The sequence below is a fragment of the Papio anubis genome, chromosome 6 (assembly GCF_008728515.1).
Source record: "Papio anubis isolate 15944 chromosome 6, Panubis1.0, whole genome shotgun sequence".
Classification (NCBI taxonomy): domain Eukaryota; kingdom Metazoa; phylum Chordata; class Mammalia; order Primates; family Cercopithecidae; genus Papio; species Papio anubis.
In genome coordinates, this window is record NC_044981.1 from 41,936,653 (window position 1) to 41,960,155 (window position 23,503).

Here is a 23,503-nt window from a genome sequence, read left to right on the forward strand (position 1 = left end):
CCCCAGTACCATCAGGGCAAAGCCAAGTTTGGCTTCAATTATGAGCTCCACAGGAAAATTATCCCCACAATGCCCAGGAGCAGAAGATCCTTGTTTTGACACGGGGTTTAAGTTGGGATGTTTTGTCCAATTGTCACTGCTTCCTTGGCTTCCCAAGAGCGCAGCTGAACCCAGACTCAAGCTGGCTGCAGTGTTCCATCAGGCTTATGGCTTTTGTGATTGAGGCCTCCCTGCCGCTTCATGGGTCAGGTGTCCCCTGCCCTCAGGGGTAGGTTCCATATTCAAGCACTGCCTTCTATGTAGTCTGGCCTGTCCCACCTTTATCCTGTCTGGGTGAGGATATGAAAAAGGGAACATACGACATTACCATTGCTGACTGAGCATGAAAGTATATAGTAAGTGGGATGACAGGGAGGACCACTGGATCAGCCGCTGCAGTTCCAGACTTCAATCAACATTTTAATTACCAAATCTATATTTAGCAAGACAGTGTGGGAGAGATAAAGACGAAGGAAGGGGTAGGTGGTGAGGGGTCTCAGAGGAGCTGGCCCATTTTCTGCACTGGCTGCAGAGCCTTGCAGTCCTGGCCAGGAGTTCTTGGCCTTGTGCCCTTCAGAAGTGCCAACAGGCATCAAGAAGGTACTTAACACAGCTACAGCTCAGTGGCAGCTGCAGACCCCATCTAAGAAATATGTCATCAGGACTGTCCTTTAATAGTCTTCCTCCTCTCTCCAGCTGTGGGAAAGAGGACTGGCCAAGAATTTCAGGTGGAGTCAGTGTGACTGCAGGGTCACCGCAACAGCTTTGGCTGTGGCGTTGAGGATGGTGGTGGGAAGCCGAGCAGCAGCGAGCACGGCAGGGATGTCTCTGGGGACCCTCTGAATGGGCGGGATGTTGGGGCCCTCCAGTGTGTCCAGGATCCCTGGAAGGAAGATGGAAGGTGAGCAAGGGTCAGATGGGCCCACCCCACTGACGATGATATCCAGCTTCTTGCCCTAGGCAGCTGCTGTCCCATTCTCCCCCACCCAGGCCTTCCTGCCACTTACCCTCTACCACTTTGTGGTAGGCAAAATGCAGATAGAGCAGGAAGAGCATGTGTAGGGCGGCCAGGGTGCCACAGAGGAGCAGCCGCTGTGTGGGGCCCACGGTCCGAGACACCAACACTGCTACCTAGGGCCATGAGAATACAGCTCAAAGGGCCTGGCTCCAAAGTGAGGAGTGGGGAAGACACTCCCACCCAGGGCAGAACCATCTTTGGGCCCTTCCCTCCCATTTAGGGCTCTTTGTGAGATGGACAGCTCCAGGCTGTCTTCCCCAACTCCCTGGGAGGACAGCCCACCCCTGGAAGCCTCTTGCCCAGCTTACCATGCGCAGTGTGGAAAGTCCACCCACCAAAAGCCAGAAGAGGTAGAAGAGGGCGTGAAGATGGATATTATAGGTGATGAAGAGGACAATGCAGTGCCCAAAGAGGCCATAGCCCTGGGAAGGAGGATGGTGGAGAGGGGAATCACTCAGGTTGGGCTGGTTTCTGGCCTCTCATGGGGACCGTGGGAAACACACGGTCCATTGGCCTACTCCTCCCATTCCAGGCTTCGGGGCCCCAGGACAGATGCAGACCAAGGCCTGGCTACTCTTTTTAACATCACTGTTGCCCACCACGCCTGGCTCCTTACCAGCAGTGCCAACATCTGCAGCATGGTGATCTGGGCGTTGCACAGGTAGGCGAGGAAGTAAATGAAGGATGAGACTCCCAGCCAGTAGCCGAAGCAGGTGCCAATGGCTGTGCCCATCAGGGTGCCCTCCCGCTGTGGGGTGAAGGCTCTACTTAGTCCTAGGAGGCCTCTGATCTCAGCCTCACCTAGGGCCTTCCGCAGGGGCGGTTCCTGTCTCACTCCACCACCGCATCCTCAAGCAGCTTTCAACCTAGTGCAGCCACCCCCCCAAAGTTGTCTGTCCTGCTTACGATAATAGTGTCAGACGTCTTCATCCCGTGGAGTAGGATGGCAACCAGTGTGAAGACCAGCATGAGAGGTCCATAGAGTTCACCTGCAATTTTCTGTCAATATACCAACTCATTCAGGCTGGAGGGTACAACAGCTCGTCTGTTTATGGCTTCCCAGGATTTGCCTGGTGGTCCCACCCTCTGCCCTGGTGCTTCCCCCCGCTCTCCAGACGTGCCACCCCCTATTCACCTGGGGGAAGTTGACCATCTTGATAGGGATCATGGACTCCAGGAGCCTGGGAAAGGAGAGGAGAGATTAAAGCAGAGGCAGCCCGAGGCCATGAGGTTCTGGAGGGCATGGCCTGCATTTTATTCATCTCTAACTCCAGGGAATGGGGCCTGGCCTAAAGGACATGTCGGATGACAGGGTAGAACAGGGTAGTAAAGACAGATAGGGAATAAGGAAATCATTTCCTTGCCCCTAAAATTAACTTCCAGGAAGGACAACCCTCTGAAACTTAGCTGACTGAAACAGCAGCTATATGGAGAACTCAGCCCTGCTGGGCCTTGATGGAGAGCCTAACCATGTATCCATCTGCTCCCTCCCCTTGAAAAGACAGGCAGGCTGAGCGCGGTGGCTCACACCTGTAATCCCAGCACTTTGGGAGGCTGAGGCGGGCAGATTACAAGGTCGGCAGTTAGGGGCCAGCTTGGCCAATATGGTGAAACCTCGTCTCTATGAAAGATACATAAAATTAGCTGGGCATGGTGGCGGGTGCCTGTAGTCCCAGCTACTCAGGAGGCTGAGGCAGGAGAACTGCTTGAACCTGGCAGGTGGAGGTTGCAGTGAACCGAGATCGCGCCACTGCATTCCAGCCTGGTGACAGAGTGCGACTCCATCTCAAAAAAACAAAACAAAATAAAAAGACAAGACAAGACAGGCAGACCTCAGCAGAGAGTACCCAGAATTCAGGGCTATAATGAGGAAGCCCTGGGAAAAGTCTAGCGGGCTAGATGGAAGGTTTAGAATGAAAGGTGTTACTGAGGGAATAGTAAAAACGCCTCCTCTTCCTGCTTAACTGTGCCTCCAGGTACTGTCGAGCATTTTCTTGAAAAATATATGTGAAGTGGTATGAAAATTCAGTCACTTGCCCCTTCTCTCAAGTGGCTAGCTCCTAATCATACCTTGGATTTTAGCTAGATTTTACTTCCTCTGGGAAACTTGTCCTGTCCCACCCACCAACCTGCTTTGGCTCACATATCCCTCCTGTGTGCCCCATCATAGCATGAATACTGTGCTGTAACTGCACTCAAGAGCAAGGCTCCTATCTATCTTCACCACTGAACCAGATACAATTAGTATAGGGTCTGGCACAGAGCAAATGCTTAATAAATACTTGCAGAGTGGTCCTGGGTATTTGATTAGCATTGATTAAAGGACGAACAAAAAAACCAAGCCAGGATTAAATCTAGTTCTTGAAAAGTCACTCAAAAACTATGCCCTGATATTTTGATTCTGAGACTGTTCTGCTGCTGGGAATAAAAAGATAAACAAGACAGAGCCTGCTTTTGAGATGCTGTTGGTCTCTGGGGGGAAGATTCCAGGAATAAGAAAGGAAAGCAGTGGTGAAGTGCTGTCTATTAGAGGCAAGCACAGAGTCCCTTTTTTTTTAGATGGAGTCTCGCTCTGTGGCCCAGGCTAGAGCGCAGTGGCGCGATCTCAGCTCACCGCAAGCTCTGCCTCCCGGGTTCATGCCATTCTCCTACCTCAGCCTCCCAAGTAGCTGGGACTATAGGTGTCTGCCACCACGCCCGGCTAATTTTTTTGTATTTTTAGTAGAGATGGGGTTTCACTGTGTTAGCCAGGATGGTCTCGATCTCCTGATCTTGTGATCCACCCGCCTCAGCCTCCCAAAGTGCTGGGATTACAGGCGTGAGCCACCGCGCCCGGCTGCCAAGCACAAAGTTCTATAGGAACACCAGGAGAGAACAAACTGGGGGTGGGATTGAGGAATGTGGAACAGAGGAAGTGACATCTGAGGTAGGTTTTGAGGGAATATGAGTAGTCAGCTAGATGGAAAAAAGGAGAAAGTTGGTAGCTATTATTATTTGTTTCAGTGACAGGTGTAGTGATGAGAGATGATGGGGTCATGAAGAGGGGGAGCCACCAGAGCCCAGGGCTTGAAATCTGATTGTAGTGTGCATAAAGGACTAGGTGTTAGGAGGGAAGCTTCTTCAAGAGAAGGCTCCTCACCTGCTCCGCACCTGAGCAGGCTCCACATCAAAGTACGGTCTGAGGATGTCGATGTTGGCGTACAAGCTGAAGGCCCTGGAGGCTTGTCTCTTCCCGGCCTGCCACATCTGAGGTAAGGAAGATGGGCATAGGTATTGTGGGACTGTTGGTTCTAGACCCTGTTGCCTATTTTCCGCTTGATTTCTACATGGTTCTAACTGGACAACCTGGGGCAAACATCACCAACACCAACTCCAGAACATGGGACATACCTAGGTATACCTTTCCACCTGCAGAAGATTCAATCATGCTTACCTGATCTGCCACCTGCCGGCTCAGCTGTCCCTTAAAGCCCTTCATGCCCAGGAACTCTCCATCCTCTTCTTCAGCAGCAGCTGCATCAGCTGCATCAGCGTCTACTTCCTCCTCGCGCAGGCGCTGATGCAGCTCACCCATATCCTCGAAGCTAGAGCCTGAGGTATCATCCATGTTCTCCATGTCAATGACAGCTGAGCCTCCGCCCTGTGAAGACAATGGCTCCTAGAGTGCAGGACTTTTCTGTTCCATCCATTAAGTCCTCTGCTCATCCCAGGGTTTAGGGCTTTGTTCTTCCACTGCTGAGGATACGGCTCGGAATCACTACAGATCATGCCACTCCATTCCCCCTCATATGCTCTCAGAACTCTTGGTTTCTAGCTTTGGCTGAATTTTCTAGCCTGGGAAACATACTACTAGTCTTCCATTCCTGTCTTTTTCCTACCTTACCTACCAAAGACTAAAAGGCTGAAAAAGTGCCCATTTCCTTCTTTCCTAAGCCCCAAACAAAACTATACACATAATATGTTTTCAGCGAATGCCAGTGAATCCCACCCAACCCCACTCCATGCCTGACCCCGACCAACTTCCTAACTTGTTCCAAGAATACTTTCTTCCTAATGCCTCGAGCGGGCCCAGAGACCCGAGACCCTCAGGCTGGAGTACTAGTCTGGCCCTTTCAGGTCAATGTTAATCCTACTGACTTTAGTGTGCACGAAGACCCAAAGAAGAGAGTTTTGCAAATGGAGCGGACTTCCAGGCCCACAGGGAGAATCCTCAAGACACTTCTGGACATCGCCGGCCCTCGGGTTGCTGGCAGCTAGTGCCTTGGGGCCATTACCTGGATGTTTTCTTCGAACCCTCCCCATTCCGGGCCAGCTCCATTTCGGGCGCCGCCCGCCGGCGCCGCTGTAGTTGCCATGTCCCTTGAAGGCTCCCGTCGCTGAAGCCCGCGCTAGCCCCGCGCGCGGAGGAGTGGGCGAGACGTGGGCCTTAGTGAGGGAGACGTCCCGGGTCGAGGAGAGGTGGGATCGGCCGGAACACAAAAAGGAGAAGCCCGGATGTTTGGACAAAACCAACTTCCGGAGGCTGAGGACGTGGACGGAGGCGGGGAAAAGTCTCGCGATATTTAAGATTCCAGGAGGTGGCGCGTTGCCACGGAAACGGAGCCAGGCTACTAGGACGCACGCGCCAGATAGAGCCTCTAGTCTCGTGGAGAGATTGAAGATGGCGGCTTCTCAGGCGGTGGAGGAGATGCGGGGCCGCGTGGTTCTGGGGGAGTTTGGGGTTCGCAATGTAAGCCTTGTGGCCTTGAGCTCGGGCGGGAGGAATGAGAGCGGAACAGGAGTGGGTCTTGGGATTGGCGTGGGGATAGCCGTGGGCTCATTGTCCCTTCGTGGACAAACTCGTCCCTTTGCTCTAGGTCCATACCACTGACTTTCCCGGAAACTATTCCGGTTATGATGATGCCTGGGACCAGGACCGCTTCGAGAAGGTAAGTGGGGCCGAAGTTGTCTGGGGAGGGTTATGAAGGCCAGACCCTGTGGCCTGAGCAGCCTGTGTCTGTCTCAGCAGCTGCTTTTGGGGGTCGCTCCGTTTGTGTTTGTTGAGCAATGTGCTAGACGCTCCGTTTACAGGCCAAATTAGACACGGTTTCTACCCAGTTCTGCAGAGATATTCCGTCTTGTTGAGGAATGGTGCGTATAAAGAAGTGCATCTAGTGTAATATGGTGAAGGTGGTTGATAGCGATGAAGACGGCAGGGTTGGGGTGGGGAGCATTCCGCTGAGACCAGGAAGAGGGGCCGAGAGGTACTTAACATTTCAAGAGGAGGGGACATCTGAATTGAACCTTGAATGGTAAGTAAAAAAAAACAGGAGTTGAATTATGAAAGATTTGAGTTTCACGTCAGTGAAGTTCAGGATATGCAGGTTTTGTGTGTATTTAGTCTTTTGTATTATTGTTTCAGTTAGCTTAAAATAAGGGTTAAAATTGCATTTAAATAGATTACTGATTGTTACCCTTTATGCAACTGACCTAAATGTTACCCTTTATGCAGCTTACAAACATGATGTGTAAATCAGTGCCTGGGAAAATTTTACTTTTTTAACCTGTTGATACAAGGAATAAAGTATGAACAATGAAAAAGGCTAATGCTTGAAAAAAAATTATGACTTCTGTGACATGTGCTCCGGGAATGTCCAAGTAGTTCTGGCATGAGTGGTCGGCAAGATTGAAGTGTGTCACACTGTGGATGATAGGGAGCTTGAATAGTTTCTTAAGCAGACATGATCAGATTTGCAACCTTGATGGCTGGGAGGGAATGAGTTTGAGGAGGATCATATGGAGCAGGCAGATCTGTTGTAAGGGAAGCTGAGGTTGAAGATATGAACTAAGACTGATGGTAGAAATAGAGCAAAGGAAGAATATAAGGTAAATTTATGATTGCTTGGATAAAGGCTGTGGGGGTAGCATAAAATGACTTTTTCTGGCTTGGGAACTGCTTTTTGCTTTGTGGTATCATTTACTAAGAGGAGAAATGGGTCTGGGGAACAGGGATGATGATGCATTGTTTTCTGTATGTGGAGAAATCTAGCAGGCTAGAAGACTGCATGCTTGAAATGAGATCAGAAGTGAGATAAAATTTTGGAAGTTGTCAGAACAGATAGTTGCTAAAACTGCTAGTACAGTTAAGGTGACCTGGGAGAGAGACAAGAACCTGGCAAATTTAGAGATGGGTGGAAGTTGATCATCAGAGATGGAAGAAGAGTAGAGCTCAGAAACCAGGGGAATCGTTCAAAAAAGGGGATTTTTTTTTTTTTCCTTTTCATGAGACACTCTTATCTCCCAGGCTGGAGTGCAGTGGTGCAATCTTGGCTCACTGCAACCTCCGCCTCCTGGGTTCTGGCAGTTCTCCTGCCTCAGCCTCCCGAGTAGCTGGGACTACAGCTACCCGCCACCATGCCCAGCTAATTTTTTGTATTTTTAGTAGAGATGGGGTTTCACCATGCTGGCCAGGCTGGTCTCAAACTCCTGACCTTGTGATCCGCCCCTCGGCCTCCCATAGTGCTGGGATTACAGGTGTGAGTCACCGTGCTGGGCCAGGAGGAGGTTTTTTAATCAATGTCAAGCATAACAGAAGTCTAGTAAGAGGACTGGGTAGTGTCAACAGGACTAAGCACTATGGTAGTTTCTGTTCTTTAGTGGAATAGCTTCTGTGGATGGTTTGGTTGGAAGCCATATTGCATAGGGTTTTAATGAATGGACGACAAAAATGGAGACTTTTTATGAAACTAAAGCACTGGGCGAGAAAGAATATTTAATAAGGGACATCTGGGCAAAGGGAGGTTTTTGGACGAGAGGATAATACTTGAGGGAATTATCTAAGGGGGAGGTATGAAGAGATATTACAGGGAGAGCAGGTTTCACTTAAATGTTTTTCCTGTCCCTCTAGAATTTCCGTGTGGATGTAGTACACATGGATGAAAACTCACTGGAGTTCGACATGGTGGGAATTGACGCAGCCATTGCCAATGCTTTTCGACGAATTCTGTTAGCTGAGGTATTGGCAGGCATGGTGACAAGGCTGGAGTTGCTTTGGGAACTGCACTGACACCTCACTTGGAGAATTGTCTCAAGCTGTCCTTCCCTCATTTTTCCTGGAATTTTGCTGAGCATTTTACCTTCTCATTCTTTGTAAATTTCTCATTAAACATTCTAGGAAGAGAGATAGCTCCTTACCTCTGGAGGGTGGGGTTGTGGGGATAGGTAGGGGGTCTGTTGGGTTTTTGCAGATAAGTGGTTATTTTTCCTTGGGCAGGTGCCAACTATGGCTGTGGAGAAGGTCCTGGTGTACAATAATACATCCATTGTTCAGGATGAGATCCTTGCTCACCGTCTGGGGCTCATTCCCATTCATGCTGATCCCCGTCTTTTTGAGTATCGGAATCAAGGTAAGAAAATGAAATTTTGGGAGAAGTGGACTGTCTGGGTTCAAATCCTGGTTGACTGTGATGTTGGGTAAGTTACTTATCTTTGTACATCAGTGTTTTTCATCTGTGAGAACACTTGCCTTGGCTTCCCAAGTTTGCCGTAATTAATGGGACACATATGTAAAGCATTCAGCATAGTGCTGGCACTCAGATGTTTACTAGTTCTTAAGAGCTCCCTCCATTTGTGCAGGAGATGAAGACGGCACAGAGATAGATACTCTACAGTTTCGTCTCCAAGTCAGATGCACTCGGAACCCCCATGCTGCTAAAGATTCCTCTGACCCCAACGAACTGTATGTGAACCACAAAGGTAAGTAGTGGTAGGGTGAGGAAGAGGCCCCACCTGTGGGTGGCTGCTAGTTTTAGGAACTGAGATCTTTTGACATGTTTTTCCTCCAGTGTATACCAGGCATATGACATGGATCCCCCTGGGGAACCAGGCTGATCTTTTCCCAGAGGGCACTATCCGACCAGTGCACGATGACATCCTCATTGCTCAGCTGCGGCCTGGCCAAGAAATTGACCTGCTCATGCACTGTGTCAAGGGCATTGGTGAGAACCCTGTGTTCCTTCCTGGGAAGAGGGGTAGTTTGGTTGCAGTGGGGCAAGCTGACTAGAGAACTCAGCTGAGATATTCCTAGCAGGTAGAAAGCCAAGAGCATTGTGCTTTTGCTGTTAGCAGCTTAGGAAGAGTATTCTTCCTAATCCTAGAAGGGTTTCATATAGGCACTTTCTCTCTTCCTCTCCAGGCAAAGATCATGCCAAGTTTTCACCAGTGGCAACAGCCAGTTATAGGCTCCTGCCAGACATCACCCTGCTTGAGCCCGTGGAAGGGGAGGCAGCTGAGGAGTTGAGCAGGTGCTTCTCACCTGGTGTTATTGAGGTGCAGGAAGTCCAAGGTATGGTATTTGGGGTGCTGTTCAGGTTAGGACCTAAATTATATTTTCTTTGAAGGTGACAGAAATAAAAACCCTGGGTTCCTAAAAGTATAACATGGTTTGCTACCAAGGGGCAAATTAGAAAAAAGAATAAAAAAACGTGGTTTGTTCTCATTAGGTAAAAAGGTGGCCAGAGTTGCCAACCCCCGGCTGGATACCTTCAGCAGAGAAATCTTCCGGCATGAGAAGCTAAAGAAGGTTGTGAGGCTTGCCCGGGTTCGAGATCATTATATCTGTGAGTATGAAGTGGTGAGATGAGTGGGCAGTACTCTTTGGTGCTGCAGCTTCCTTCCAGTCTAGATGTGAAGTTTGAGTAACAGGGGCTTTCTACAGGCAAGCCCTGCCTAGGCTAAAGTGTCTCTTTGATCCCCAGTCTCTGTTGAGTCAACGGGGGTGTTGCCACCAGATGTGCTGGTGAGTGAAGCCATCAAAGTACTGATGGGGAAGTGCCGGCGCTTCTTGGATGAACTAGATGCGGTTCAGATGGACTGAGCTTGGATGTTCCTGAGGCAAGCTGAAGCTTTGGGTTCTGACTGACCCACCCTACAGGACTGCTGTACAGAGAGCCCAGTGTGACTAGGGATCCTGAGTTTTCTGGGACAATTCCAGCTTTATTTTTAATCAATACATTTTGTTAAATGTGCCATAAAATGAGACTTTTAGGCCTTTATAAGGCCTTAGATGTAAATAAACTCATGTCCAAACAAAACTTTTTGAGACTACTTTTATGTTTTTTGAGACAGAGTCTCACTCTGTTGCCCAGGCTGGAGTGCAATGGTGCAATCTCTGCTCACTGCAACCTCCTCCTCCTGGGTTCAAGCAATTCTCTTGCCTCAGCCTCCCGAGTAGCTGGGACTACAGGTGTGTACCACCACGCCTGGCTATGTGTAATTTTTTGTATTTTTAGTAGAGAGAGGGTTTCACCATGTTGGTCAGACTGGTCTCAAACTCCTGACCTCAAGTGATCTGTCTGCCTTGGGGCCTCCCAAAGTGTTGGGATTACAGGTGTGAGCCACTGCAAAAAACAGGGCCTCACTTCAGAACTGGTTTGACCTTAAGCAATTAAGAACATCAGATGTACACTCCAGCCTGGGTAACAGTGAGACCCTGTCTCAAAAACAACAAAAAACACCTCCTGAGAATTGGCAAATTAAGGTGGTTTCTGGGAGTACAGCCAAACCCCTAGAAAAACATTCAAGCTAGAGTGAATGCACCATTTCACCTGTCTCCCGGATTACCAGGGAAGTTCATGTCGCTATTGACAGCTCCAACAAAGAACAGTAGCAATTCCTTTGGGCCGGGCCCAGCAGCCACATACGAAAGACACTGTGAGAATGGTATGGGCTGCCTAGTCTGGGTGTGTCAGGATAGAAATCCTTTTTTAACTGGCACACCATTTCAGAAAGCTTGAAAGACCAGGTTCATCAGTCACATTTCTTCCTGTTCAGTCCCCTTTTGCAGGGTGCTCATGGAGTAACTCTGGAGTATGTCACTGGTTTTAAGACTAGGTTGAAAAAGGCAGATGGGTCCCTTTCTGTATGAAACTGAGACTTTTACTGACATGCAGATGTGCTTTAGAGTTAATGTTTCTACAAAAAGTTTCTATAAACAATAGAAAACTTCTAGCATGAAGTCACAGGATGTTAAAAATATTACAACACAATAAATACAACTACACCCTCCACAGCCCCAACCAGACAGGAATAGGCAGCTATCAGGTTTGGAGGGAAACACTCTTGAGATCGCCTTCACAATCCACAGGAACCCAGAGCACCACACAGGAAGAGGGAGCAACATGAGACTCCAACTTCTGCTTCCTCAGCTTTGCCTCTTCCCAATCTGACCCTGCCTCTGGCCCGCACCAGCTAAAAACTATAGCTTCAGTCCACTTCGGCTCTCATGGAAACCCTCTTGTCAGTGGATTGGTGGACAACAGGTCTGTTTTTGTGCAGAGCACATGGACACACTGGTTTCTGTATGGATTAAGTCTGCCTTTATGGCCAGTAATGACGTCAGGGCCAGGTCCCATATCCGAGTCCTGTTTATAGGACCTTTCAGTGACCTCTAGAATGGACTCACAGTACAGGTTGTGATGCGAAGGCATGTATTCTTTTCTTTTGGAGATGGCCTTTGAGAAAAGTAACCAGGGACCTGAAAGACCATGAGATTGTGGAAGGCACCTGGTCTTAGTCCTAGAAGACCAGTGGCTTTGCTAGCTGCTTATCACAGATGTAGCCTAGTTGGTCTGTTTTATCCTTGGATGACAATGGTGTCATGTGACACTCTCTAGGGTACTGTGGCTCTTGTGCCTGAGTGGACCTTGAGGCTGGGGAAGCCAGACTGAGGGGTCATTCATCAGTCTGGAAGGGCAAGATGTGTGAGCTCTAAAGGGGATGTTAGCACTAAAGACTGCCCAGCCCTGGTCCTTGGAGGTACTATACTTGACACTGTGCCAAGTTTAGCAGTAGCCTATGCCATGCATCCCATCAGGTGACCAGATTCTTGCCCAAAGCAAAGTTGAGAGAACTGGCCAAGTTCTTTTCAGCACTTAGCACCTAACCCAGACGTGCCCCTTAGGGAGTGGGGCAAGTTTCCTGCCAGCCCAGCAGCAAAAGGGCTCAGTGGGAGTTGGAGTGGTCCAAGAGAAACTCTGGCACAAGTAGTTGAGGGCTGTGCTCTTGCTGCGAGCCTTGCTAGTCGCAGTGTTGGGCACAGCATCCCTAGTTACCACCATTCTGTACAGGTATGTGGCTGCACAGGGGTGGGAGGGCTTGTGGGAGAAGGGCTGCTCTGCTCTAGCTTTTCTTGGAAAAGCCAAATCTCCAAGTAGAATGGGAACTATCTGGGACATCTAGACAGAATGGTTTAAGCCCTAACCCCCTTTCTTGATACTTTAGTATAATTACTTCTGGTCCTGCACAGGGCCTGTTCTCTCCAGCTCCAGACCTGGATCTCTCTCCAGGCTGACAATAGTGGAAAGTGAGGTGGCAGTGCAAGAAGGGCCTAGAGATTAGCTACAAAGGGAAAGAAGAGATGACAAGAAAGGCCGAGGAAGGATGCCCAAAAAATTGATTCAGGGTTCAAAGATGGTGGCCAGGCCACCCCCATCATTGTCCAGCACCTCTGTCTCCAGCATTGGCTTTGTTTTTTTGAAAAGTGAGGGAAGATTCTTAATGTGAACTTCTTTTCGGAACTGCTCTCCCAAGGGTTTCTGTGGAAAACAAATGAGAAAGAATTAATGCTGGGCCCTAAGTAGTAGTTGCAGATTCTCTTGGTCTGGCGCAGTGGCTCACGCCTGTAATCCCAACACTTTTGGGAGGCCAAGGCGGGTGGATCACCTGAGGTCAGGAGTTCAAGACCAGCCTGACCAACATGGAGAGACCGTGTCTCTACTAAAAATACAAAAAATTAGCCAGGTGTGGTGGCGCATGCCTGTAATCCCAGCTACTTGGGAGGCGGAGGCAGGAGAATCGTTTGAACCTAGGAGGTGGCGGCTGTGGTGAGCTGAGATTGCACCACTGCATTCCAGCCTGGGCAACAAGAATGAAACCCTGTCTCAAAAAAAAAACACAAAACATTATATCACCATAATGGTCAATAACTACAGTTGGTTTATAAGGTTTGCCCATACACATGATTTAAGAAGGGGGTTGGGTGCACTAATGAAGGTGCGTGACCTACCCCTATGCAACCAGCAATGAGGCGTTTGAATTGGTCCTTTCGGCGCTTGTCAGCCACTTTCTGCAGGGAGGGGTTTAAAAGCTTGCAGTCAAACTGGTCCAGTGAGTCCTTCTGTATTTCAGGGATTTGCTCCATTACAGCTCTTATCTCCAGGTACCTGGGGCGCTGATACCAGCAGGAATAAACTTACTGGATGTAGGTTATTGCCACCCTCCCCATTTCCTGCCACACCCATTTCTCAGAGCTAGCACCAGCAATTTGGCAGGTGCCTGGATTTAGGATAAGGCCCAAGAGACTAGAAGCAGACTGAGTGATAAAGCTGCAGCCATCCTGCCCCCATGCTTTCCCCACTCACCAACGCCTCGTATATCTGGAAGGCCAGATGGACCAGGGAAGCCATGCACCCGTCGTGCTGCCCGTGCATCTGTAAGCCTTTCAGCACACTGGTGAAAAGCCACGTAACTGCATCTGCGAGCAGTGTCCCTGACAGCACCTGGGGAGACAGCTGTGCTTTAGGGCCACAGGGGGCCTCTCTCAAGGCCTCAGCACCCCAATTCTTCTGAATGATTTAGTCAATCTGCATGACCCAAACCTTCTATGAGGGGCAGGGAAAAGGGGTGAACCACCATACTTGTTTGAGGAGAGGCCAGCAGAGCTGTGAGGTCGTCCTCTGGCAGGACAGAGTATCCTTCCAGGCCAGGGAATTGAAGGCTGTAATTAATAGCGCTGTACAAACATCCTGAACAGGAAAGGATGAAGGATTACAGTGGGAAAAGCAGCACAATTTTCTCTGATTATTATTATACATCAGGAGCTGGAGGTTGTTTTTTTTTTTCCTCCCCCCTCTAAAGATGGGGTCCTTGTTTTGTTGCCCAGGCTGGTCTTGAACTCCTGGGCTCAAGCTATTCTCCCATCTCAGCCTCCCAAACAGCTGGGACTACAGGTGTGCGCCACCATGCCTGGCTTAGGAGCTGGAGTTTTAAATAGCGAAGCAGGAAAAATAAAAGAAGTGAGTTTACTTCCTCTATTTTTGTGTATTGCCAGTCAAAAAGAAAAAACCAAAATGTGAGAAAACCTGTATGTACAGGATGGAGACAAAGCTCAGGCCTGGCTGGGGGAGGCTAAACACCAGGGATCTGCATCAGTGTGCCTGCTATGTGTTTTCCTGAGAGCCCCTGCCTAGGCTGGTATGGGAGACACCATGGCATTGCACCTTTTCCCTCGTTTTTTTCTGGGGCCTTAAGAACCAGGAACTTACATAACAAAAGAGTATTACAAAAAACTCTTGATAGCACCATAGAGCAAGAAAAGTAAAAGGTGGCTCCCCACCTGGGCAAGGAGTAAAGGTATCACCTGTTCCTTCTACCCACCTCATGCTTCATCAGACATTTGCCCAGGTCTGTAAGCTCTGCCATAGCTGAGGGGGTGACCTCTGTGGCCATCATTTCTTCATCTGTTATCAGAGAGTAGAATGTTAAGCTCCATCCTTTCAGAACAGAGAAGAATATCTTGTTCTGACAGAAGCGCAAAAAAAGCAAAGCTGCGTGTTCTAGGTTAACTGGTGGCTAAGTAGTACTGGGACCCCTCCCACCTCCACATAATAATAGCCCATGCCCATGGCCAATCTTCTAGAGATGCACCCAAGCCGTACATGAGGGAAACGGGAGCTTCTAGGCAGAAACACAAAAAGCTGCAAATACAGAAGATACTTTGTTGTTGGACAAATATTTGAGCACCCTCTGTACCAGGCACTGATCTAGTTACTGGGGATAAAAGGAATAGGACAATAGATCCCTTCCCTGATGGGAGTTTACATTCTAACATGGGAAATATGTAAGAAAGGAATACATAAATAAAAACATAATGTGCAGTGACAAGTGCTATTAAGAAGAATAAAGCAGAGGAATACAGAGTAGCTGGGGTTACTATTTTTGATAAGTTGGTCATGGATGATCTCTTGGAAGAGGTGACATTGGAATGAAGCAAGGGAATAGATCACGTATATGGTTGGGAGAAAATCATCCAAGACAGAGGAAACAGCAAGTGCAAAGGCTTGGAGGTGGGAGTATGATGGAGGCACACAGCAAGAGGGCTGGTCCAGAGATGACAACTAGATGTAGGGTGTCTCCTCACCAGACTGCAAGGAAACCGCCCTGGTTCAGAAGGAACAGTATTTAGGAGGCTAAGAGCACACCTCCAAGGTCTCACAGGCTCACTTACCGTCTCCATCTGCTGGGGGAGCACTACTGTGGTCAGCACCCTTCTTTGAAACACAGCAAACCGCTAAAGCAAGAAAGCAGGATTACTAGGTGAAGGGTGGGTATATACTACCACAACAGCCACCTCAGGCCCACCGATCCCAACCTGTCTCTGGCCAGGTGAGGAAGGTGGAAGATGGGGGTACTGTCCAAGGCACAAGAATTAGCTTCACCAATAGAAATAGAGGCATTCTGATGACCGAACTGTTTTGTTCCTTCAAGTTCAACTAGCTGAGAGAAAATTACAGAATTCTGTGAGAGTGAGTGACTAGGAGAGGGTGCTTGATACATCCCTGGTCTACTTTGAATCTCAAACAAACAAAATGACACAGTAAAAACAAAAAGAAAATTAACAGTCTCCATGTCCAAGAATTTAAAACATTTCCATATTTTGAGAAAACTAGGAAGTTTTTCCTAATGAATCCAAATTCCTCCTGCTATTTTAGATTGTTTCCCCATATTCTGGCTTTGGTACTATTCAGCTTGCAATTCATAAATTGTCCTTAGGTTGACTTCAGCACTGCCTTGCTTCTGTCTAGTTATTTCTTTTAGATCTGTCAGTATGGCTGCAAACATGAATCCTTTTCTTTGAGATGGAGTCTCTTTCACCAGGCTGGAGTGCAGTGGTGTGATCTCAGCTCACTGCAACCTCTGCCTCCCAGGTTCAAGCGATTTTCCTACCTCAGCCTCCCCAGTAGCTGGACTACAGGCGTACGCCACCACGCCTAGCTAATTTTTGTATTGTTAGGAGAGACAGAGTTTCACCATGTTGGCCAGGCTGGTCTCGATCTTTTGACCTCGCAATCCACCATGCCCGGCCGCAAACATGAATCCTTTGCATTAGTCAGGCCTTCGTGGAGTTGGCTGAGTGACCAGCTCTCTTCCAGGAAAATTCTCTATAGCCCCAGTTTCTACTTGCCACTTACTGATTAGGTCCATGACTTCTCGGGTTAACATCCTCACCAGTTGCTCCTCCAGCATCTCTTGAGACTCTGGGTTTTCATCTGCAGCCTCATCTTCTCCACTGCAGAAAACCAGAGGGCCAAGTCCCACAGGAGTGCAGAAAGAAAGCAGTGACCCTAATCAGACTCTCTGTGACCACTTTCTTCGAGTCTTCGTTTTATGCAAAAGTTGGGAATGGACAGCAGTGATCCACTGAAGGACATTATTACTAGTGATTCTGTCCAGTTGGATAGACATTACAGAATCAAAATAAGTGAGTAAGGTAACAGTAGCCCCTATAAAGGCTGGATCTCAGTCTGCCTGCTGGTCACAGCCTGTCCAGACAAGCCATGTATCACCTAGACTGAGAATGACTACAACCTACTGCTCTTCTACCCTGCGACAGCAGAATCCCTGCCCGCTTCCTTTCCCCACCCCAAATCTGGCTGCCAGCTCATCCACCAAGAAGAGTGGGTAGGTATCCCTTACCAGAGCAGGCTCCTTTGGTTGATAACTTGCCATTTCTGGGAAAGCCTCTGGGAAAACAAAGGAAATAAATGCTAGAATTGGGGAAAGGATTGGAATACATAGTATCTAAAGTCAAGTCCACTTCATGATTAAAATTAGCCAAGGATGATTCTAGACATCAATGACAACCTCTGTAGACTCCACACCACAAGGTTAAAAAAACCATCTATGGGCCGGGCGCGGTGGCTCAAGCCTGTAATCCCAGCACTTTGGGAGGCCGAGACGGGTGGATCACGAGGTCAGGAGATCGAGACCATCCTGGCTAACACAGTGAAACCCCGTCTCTACTAAAAATACAAAAAAAACTAGCCGGGCGAGGTGGCGGGCGCCTGTAGTCCCAGCTACTCGGGAGGCTGAGGCAGGAGAATGGCTTAAACCCGGGAGGCAGAGCTTGCAGTGAGCTGAGATCCGGCCACTGCACTCCAGCCTGGGTGACAGAGCGAGACTCCGCCTCAAAAAAAAAAAAAAAAAAAAACCATCTATGGTTTCTATAACCTGTCCCACATCCATGCTGAGGGTGGTATCTCAAACACTTCTTTGCTTGGAAAGAATTAACAATTTTAGAATTCTTGGGTCTCCCAGCCAGTCCCCTGTTTAATTCCAGAGTCAGGATAACAGACCTAGCATTCCTGGCAAGGGTCTGTGAGCAAGCATTCCTCTTTTTACCTTTCCTCAGTTAACAGGAGGTTAGGAGCAGAATCTGCAACTGAAGCTGCCTTGTGGCAATTAAATCAGTTTAGTTCTTTGGGGGCTGCTCGATCCTACAGCAAGGATAGTCTGCTGGGGTAGAAGCTCTGCCCAGCCAGTCTGGCAGGGCTAGGAGACAACACTTCTAGGAGCTCCTGACTTGCAAGGGTCAAAAATGGCCACAGGCCTTAATAGTACTCTTTGCTTCCTGTTCCTGACTTATCTTACCATATGGAGGTAGGTGAAAAGAGGTCCGAGGATGGGGGATACCAGGGCTTCATAGTGCTCTGGGGGACAGAAGAGCACCAGAGGCTTTACAAAGACCCGTGCTGCAGCAAGTTAAGAAATTTTAGTGCATAAGCACACATCCCTCACCTGTCAGGTGGTGGGCTGCACCCCTGGGCACAATCAATCCCTAAAAGATTTACCAGATGTCAAAAATATCCTGTGTTAACAGTGAAAAATCTTAAAGTTCTTTTCCTAAAATCCTAAATGGCACTGATATTCAATTCCATTATACTCTTAGTTTAGCAGGACTTCCGTCAGGCTGCACATTATGGTCCCTGGCCAGAAAGTAGGAATAAAAAAATAGGAAGGAGGACATCCTTGTAACAAATCCTTCTTCACCATTCTCCTTATAATTTCAGGTTTAAGAAGCACTCAGCAGCTGCGGTGGCTCACACCTGTAATCCCAGCACTTTGGGAGGCTGAGGCAGGTGGATTACAAGGTCAGGAGAGCGAGACTATCCTGGCTAACATGGTGAAACCCCATCTCTCCTAAAAAATACAAAAAAAAAAAAAAATTAGTCGGGCGTGGTGGCGGGCGCCTGTAGTCCCAGCTACTCGGGTGGCTGAGGCAGGAGAATGGCGTGAACCCAGGAGGTGGAGCTTGCAGTGAGCCGAGATTGCGCCACTGCACTCCAGCATGGGCAACAGAGGGAGACTTCATCTCCAAAAAAAAAAAAAAAAAAAAAAAAGAGGAAAGACAGAGATTCAACTAGTAATAGGGGTCTAGGGGTCTGAATGAGAATGAAGTGTGAAAGTGCTTCTTTTGGCTGGGTGTGATGGCTCAGGCCTGTAATTCTAGCACTTTGGAGGCTGAGGCAGGATTACTTGAGCCCAGGAGTTTGAGACCAGCTTGGGGAACATAATGCAGACCCCATCTCTACAAATAATAATAAAAAAATAGCTGGGTGTGGTGGTGCACATCTGTGGTCCAGTCCAAACTCCTCAGGAAGCTGAGGTGGGAGGACCACTTGAGCCTGCAGTGAGCTTTGATAGCACCACTGCACTCCTGCCTGGGTAACACTGAGACCCTGTCTCAAAAAAAAGCAAGTGCTTCTAAAAACACAGAAAAGGGATAAAAGTTTTATGTTTCACAGCTGGGCATGGTGGCTCATGCCTGTAATCCCAGCACTTTGGGAGGCCGAGGCAGGCGGATCACTTGAGGTCAGGTGATGGAGACCAGCCTGGCCAACGTGGTGAAACCCTGTCTGTATTAAAAATACAAAAATTAGGTTGGGCACGGTGGCTCACACCTGTTACCCCAGCACTTTGGGAGGCCGAGGCGGGCAGATCACTTGAGGTCAGGAGTTTGAGGCCAACATGGCGAAAACCTGCCTGTAATCCCAGCTACTTGGGAGGGTGAGGCACAAGAATCACTTGAACCCAGGAGGTGGAAGTTGCAGTAAGGCAAGATCGTACCACTGCACTCTAGCCTGGGCAATAGAGCAAAACTCTGTCTCAAAAAATATAAATATGCACGCCTGTAATCACAGCTAGTTGGGAGGCTGAGGTACAAAAATCGCTTGAACCTGGGAGGCAGAAGCTGTGAGCCGAGATCACGCCACTATACTCCAGCCTGGGCGACAGAGTGAGCAATACTCTGTCTCAAAAAAAAAAAAAAAAAAAAAAAAGCTTTATCTTTAATATTTCCAAGAAGGGGGGAAGGTAAAAATTTGCCCCGCAAGGAAAAGTTTATGGCCATCTGGACTGCCTTCATGTTTTCCCTGCAATCTGCCAGTGTTTTTAATGACATGATGCACTTAGATACATCATCTCATCTCTTCCTTCTAGTTCTGCCTCCTCCCTCTGGTTCCTGTGACCTGTTTCTGTCTCTAATTTTCTGACCTTTTGGGTTATGTAGAGACTTTTGAAAGGATATGAAGCATGGGTCTGAGTCGGTAGTCAGGAATATTGTTCAAGTTGACAAAGGCTGAGCTGAGAAGCTGGGTAGCAAGGTCCTCCACAGTATAGAAGTCTTGCTGCATGGAAGGGCCTGCCTTCCCTAGGATATGAAAACTGTAAAGGGGGAAAAAAAACACTGGCAATGACAAATCCAACATCTGTTACTGCCAGCCCTGACTGTCCCATGAATTTCATTTCTAGCCTACAATAAGATTTTTCAGCCGAAAAGCAGTTATATTTACTTAAGAGAACTTATAGATACAGCATCTTTTAAAAGACAGATGTTGGCGGCCGAGATCAGCAGTAGCTTTCATTACTATTTAATGTGGACTTACAATGGAGGATCTCATGAGCTTGGCTGATTAGTGTACTGGGTTAGTGAGGCCAAAGCCCGCGAGGGCCAGTTACTTCCCCAACCCACAACCAGTATCTAGCCACCCTACTCCCATAAGTAGGCTGCAAGCAGTGTAGGGTCTAAGCAATCTCCACCACTTTTAGCTTCTACTTGGGTTTCATCATGTTATACACTAGAAACAAGTTGGGCATGAAGCAGGCGGGGACTGCGAGGCTCATATGACAATTACAAAAAAAGCAAATGCAGGAAAGCAGGCTGTTCATTTCTATTTAACACTAGAATCATTAGTTTCCTATCAAATTCTTGCCTCACCTTACTTGTACACTAGATGAAAAGTCCAACCCATGGACATTCCTATACAATACATATCCAGGAAGAAAATACGGAGAGGCAGCATTGGTTCCTTACCAGTTTTCATAGAGGGTGGAGAAGAAACGCTGCATTCTTTCCAAGATGGTTTTGAAGACAGGAGAGTCATTGAGTTCCAAGAGAGGTTGAGGTAATCCTAAAGGGAAATACGGGTCAGGAACATGATGCTCCACACTGTCAGGAGTCTCAACTGGCCAACACTCTACAGCAGGCAGATGTTGTTCGGGGTGAAGGCGTGTGCATGGTGCTGTACTGCAAAGCACTTGGCTATGTGATTTGTTGCACTCTTTTGGTAGGAGAAGGTGAAAGCTACTTAAGGACCGAGGACTTTAGACCCAGGTACTCTTTTATCTGCTTTTAAAAAATTCTTTCCCCAGATGGAACTTGTACCAAAAAAAGTGACAACTCAAAAGTATTTTTCCATAAAGCTCTGGGGATGCCCCCACAATTAATTTATGAAACCCCTTTTTTTAAGCAAAATCTTACACAAAAGACTAAGATGTGTAGCAGCTCAAAATGAAACCCACTTACCTTAGTATTAAAAACTGCCTTAAAAGATCTATACTTTTAAGTGTAATCAGAGGTTTTACATTTCGAGTCTTATAGTCAGAAGCTATCTGAGGGAGCTATTTGTCCATTTTAGTATTTCTGGTTGGCCACTTATTTCTATAGCAGGAGTTCCTGACTTAACTTGAATAATGGGATGGGGGTGTGTGGTAAGCAACACCTACTTTTTATATTAATAGCAATACACTTCTTGGAAGTTCTATTTTTACTGGTGTCTGCAACATAACCCTTAAATGGAATGGTGTCAAAGGAAAAGATTCAGGACTATCTAGGCCGAAAGACATGAGCTCTGGAAAGGCAAATTAACATCCTTCCTTTGGCTAACTTCACAGCTGAGGAATGCCCACTGGATTGCTTGACCACAGCCAGGCTCAGACACAGGTTATAGCTGAGGACAAAGACAAACTATGGGGGCTGTGATGGTGAGCCAGCCTGAAGCTTCTGAGATGGGTACAAGGTTTAGACAACTGATGCCTCTGGCTCTAACTTCATCCCACATTCCCAGACTTGCTCCCTGTGCTCCAGCCACATGATTCAACCATCTCTATGTCCTGGACATACGAAGGCCTTTCCCTCTAGCCTCAGATCTTGTACCTGCCATTCTGTTTGTCCAGAATGCCCAGCATTTCCTCATGCCCCTAACCTAGCTAATTCCTACTCATCCTTCAAGTCCCCATTGGGAGTCAGCCTTCTGACTTCCCTCCGAGACTGGGTTAGGTCTCCCACTAAACACTCAAAGCACTGCCACTTTCCTTCACAGCAAATACCGCAATTATGACTGCACAGTTATTTTCATGCTTATTTTCAATGGGAAAATGAATTAAAGCAGTGTCCTAATCAAGGTCACAATTGGGAGGCCAGGTGTGGTGACTCATGCCTATAATCCCGGCACTTTGGGAGGCCAAGGCAGGCAGATCACTTGAGGTCACGAGTTCGAGACCAGCTGGCCAACATGGTGAAACCCTGTCTCTAATAAAAATACAAAAAATTAGCCGGGTGTGGTGGTGCATGGCTGTAGTCCCAGCAGGCTGAGGTGGGAGAATCACTTGAACCTGGGAGGCAGAGGTTGCAGTGAGCCGAGATTGCACCACTGTACACCAGCCTGGGTGACAAAGTGAGACTCTCTCAAAACAAAACAAAACAAAAAAGGTAACAATTGGGAAATTGCTTAAAATCTATTCCTTTAAAAACTTTGATATCTATCTATCTATCTATCTACACACACACACACACACACACACACACACACACACAAGGCAGGAAAGTATACAAATATCCTTCAGGTTAAAGGCCATGATTTATTTATAATCGAATGGCTGTAACACCCACCACAACCTACTGGCTAAATTGAAGAAGGGGTTAACAGGAAATAAATAAATTGCTTCTGATCTTCTCTGTATGATAAGGTAATTAAGTAAATACATTTGTTCATATAGAGTTTATAGGAACTCCACAAATGCATTTCTGAACAAATAGATGGTGAAGGTAGTGCAAAACAAGGAGGAAGAAGCACAAGATAGGCAGAAGCTGCTCAAGCAACGCATAAGAATGCCTGTAATCCTAGTGCTTTGAAAGGCCATGGTGGGAGAACTGCTTGAGGATAAGAGTTCGAGACCAGCCTGGGCAACATAGTAAGACCCTGTCTTACTATTTTAAAGTTCGTCTGGTGTTGTGATCCACCTGTAGTCCAACTACTCAGGAGGCTGAGGCAGGAAGACTGCTTGAGCCCAAGAGTTTGAGCCTACAGTGAGTTATGGTTGCACCAGTGCACTCTAGCCTGGGTGACAGAGACTATGACTCTCAAAAAACGACAACAAAAAAAGGGGACATCCATTAGGGATAAGATGAACCTAGGAGAAAAAATGTTACATTTCTTACCTAATATAGCAGATTTTTCCGCATCAAGCATATCCAGAGCCTTGGTGAAAGGCTCTGCCATTTTGGCTAGCATTTCTGGTGCATATAATGTATTGTGGGTTCTGAAAGAAACAAGAATGCTATTTAGTTTTTCTATCTGATGCAGAAGGAAACAGTGGGCTTTGCTTGTAATTCAGTGATACTACAGTTCCACATAGACACATCTGCCCATGAACTCCTGGCAGGGGAAAGAAAACAAGGTATAAATATCTGAATGCTCGGTGCAGGAGGGACTGGACTTGCACAGATAATTAGTATACAATACCTAAGATGAATTAACATGAGAACCAAACCCCAAGACAACAGGACAGTATCAAGAGTCCAAAGCTAGAAAGTAAAATTCTTTTAAATCTTAAGTGGTCCCAGTTTTTTGACCACCAGTGATATGGAATGAAATGTGTGCAACATTGTGGATTTACAGGTAGGAACACAGAAGGAGGTGGTAATTTGCCCCATTTTTCAATGTTTTGTCTTAATTCCAAGAGCATGGACCTTGCAACAGCTGTTTGGACCTGACAGAGGAACGCAATTCCCAACACATGCTGTCTCCCACCAAAATGACCTACCTGAGCAATTATGGGCTTTGAGTAAGG

The 23,503-nt window shown here is 47.6% G+C and overlaps 3 protein-coding genes across 7 annotated transcripts in view; 1 reads left to right on the top strand and 2 right to left on the bottom strand.

Moving 5' to 3' along the window:
• Positions 1–438: 438 nt before the first annotated feature.
• YIPF3 (Yip1 domain family member 3) lies at positions 439–5,593 on the bottom strand. The gene is made up of 9 exons (XM_003897644.2): positions 5,332–5,593; positions 4,491–4,697; positions 4,197–4,303; positions 2,193–2,238; positions 1,964–2,056; positions 1,674–1,805; positions 1,366–1,479; positions 1,047–1,170; positions 439–922 (listed from the first exon to the last, which is right to left on the bottom strand). Exons 1-9 carry the CDS (start codon positions 5,410–5,412, stop codon positions 774–776), a joined length of 1,053 nt encoding a protein of 350 aa, XP_003897693.1. The 5' UTR covers positions 5,413–5,593; the 3' UTR covers positions 439–773.
• Positions 5,594–5,599: 6 nt separating this feature from the next.
• On the top strand, positions 5,600–10,128 carry POLR1C (RNA polymerase I and III subunit C). 2 transcript variants are annotated; one of them, XM_003897646.3, is made up of 9 exons: positions 5,600–5,786; positions 5,914–5,985; positions 7,944–8,051; positions 8,310–8,442; positions 8,672–8,791; positions 8,881–9,033; positions 9,231–9,380; positions 9,538–9,654; positions 9,793–10,128. In XM_003897646.3, the coding sequence occupies exons 1-9, from the start codon at positions 5,718–5,720 to the stop codon at positions 9,909–9,911; spliced, it is 1,041 nt and encodes a 346-aa protein (XP_003897695.2). In that variant the 5' UTR covers positions 5,600–5,717; the 3' UTR covers positions 9,912–10,128. The 2 variants fall into 2 exon arrangements, with proteins under 2 accessions (XP_003897695.2, XP_021793024.1); XM_021937332.2 differs by having other exon boundaries at positions 5,734–5,786; positions 5,914–6,348.
• Positions 10,129–10,950: 822 nt separating this feature from the next.
• Positions 10,951–23,503, bottom strand: part of XPO5 (exportin 5) — a 53,495-nt gene continuing 40,942 nt past the window's right edge. For 2 of the 4 annotated variants that reach the window (XM_021937320.1, XM_021937321.1), the window contains 12 exons: positions 22,872–22,972; positions 20,466–20,562; positions 19,680–19,816; positions 17,744–17,841; positions 16,790–16,836; positions 16,285–16,382; positions 15,321–15,383; positions 14,471–14,553; positions 13,732–13,839; positions 13,456–13,593; positions 13,101–13,265; positions 12,471–12,630 (listed from right to left, as the gene is read on the bottom strand). In XM_021937320.1, the coding sequence (XP_021793012.1) occupies positions 12,493–12,630; positions 13,101–13,265; positions 13,456–13,593; positions 13,732–13,839; positions 14,471–14,553; positions 15,321–15,383; positions 16,285–16,382; positions 16,790–16,836; positions 17,744–17,841; positions 19,680–19,816; positions 20,466–20,562; positions 22,872–22,972 (1,273 nt within the window). In that variant the 3' untranslated portion in view covers positions 12,471–12,492. Of the gene's footprint in view, positions 12,631–13,100; positions 13,266–13,455; positions 13,594–13,731; positions 13,840–14,470; positions 14,554–15,320; positions 15,384–16,284; positions 16,383–16,789; positions 16,837–17,743; positions 17,842–19,679; positions 19,817–20,465; positions 20,563–22,871; positions 22,973–23,503 lie in introns of all 4 variants that reach the window. The other 2 variants (XM_003897637.4, XM_021937319.2) reach the window with 2 other exon arrangements.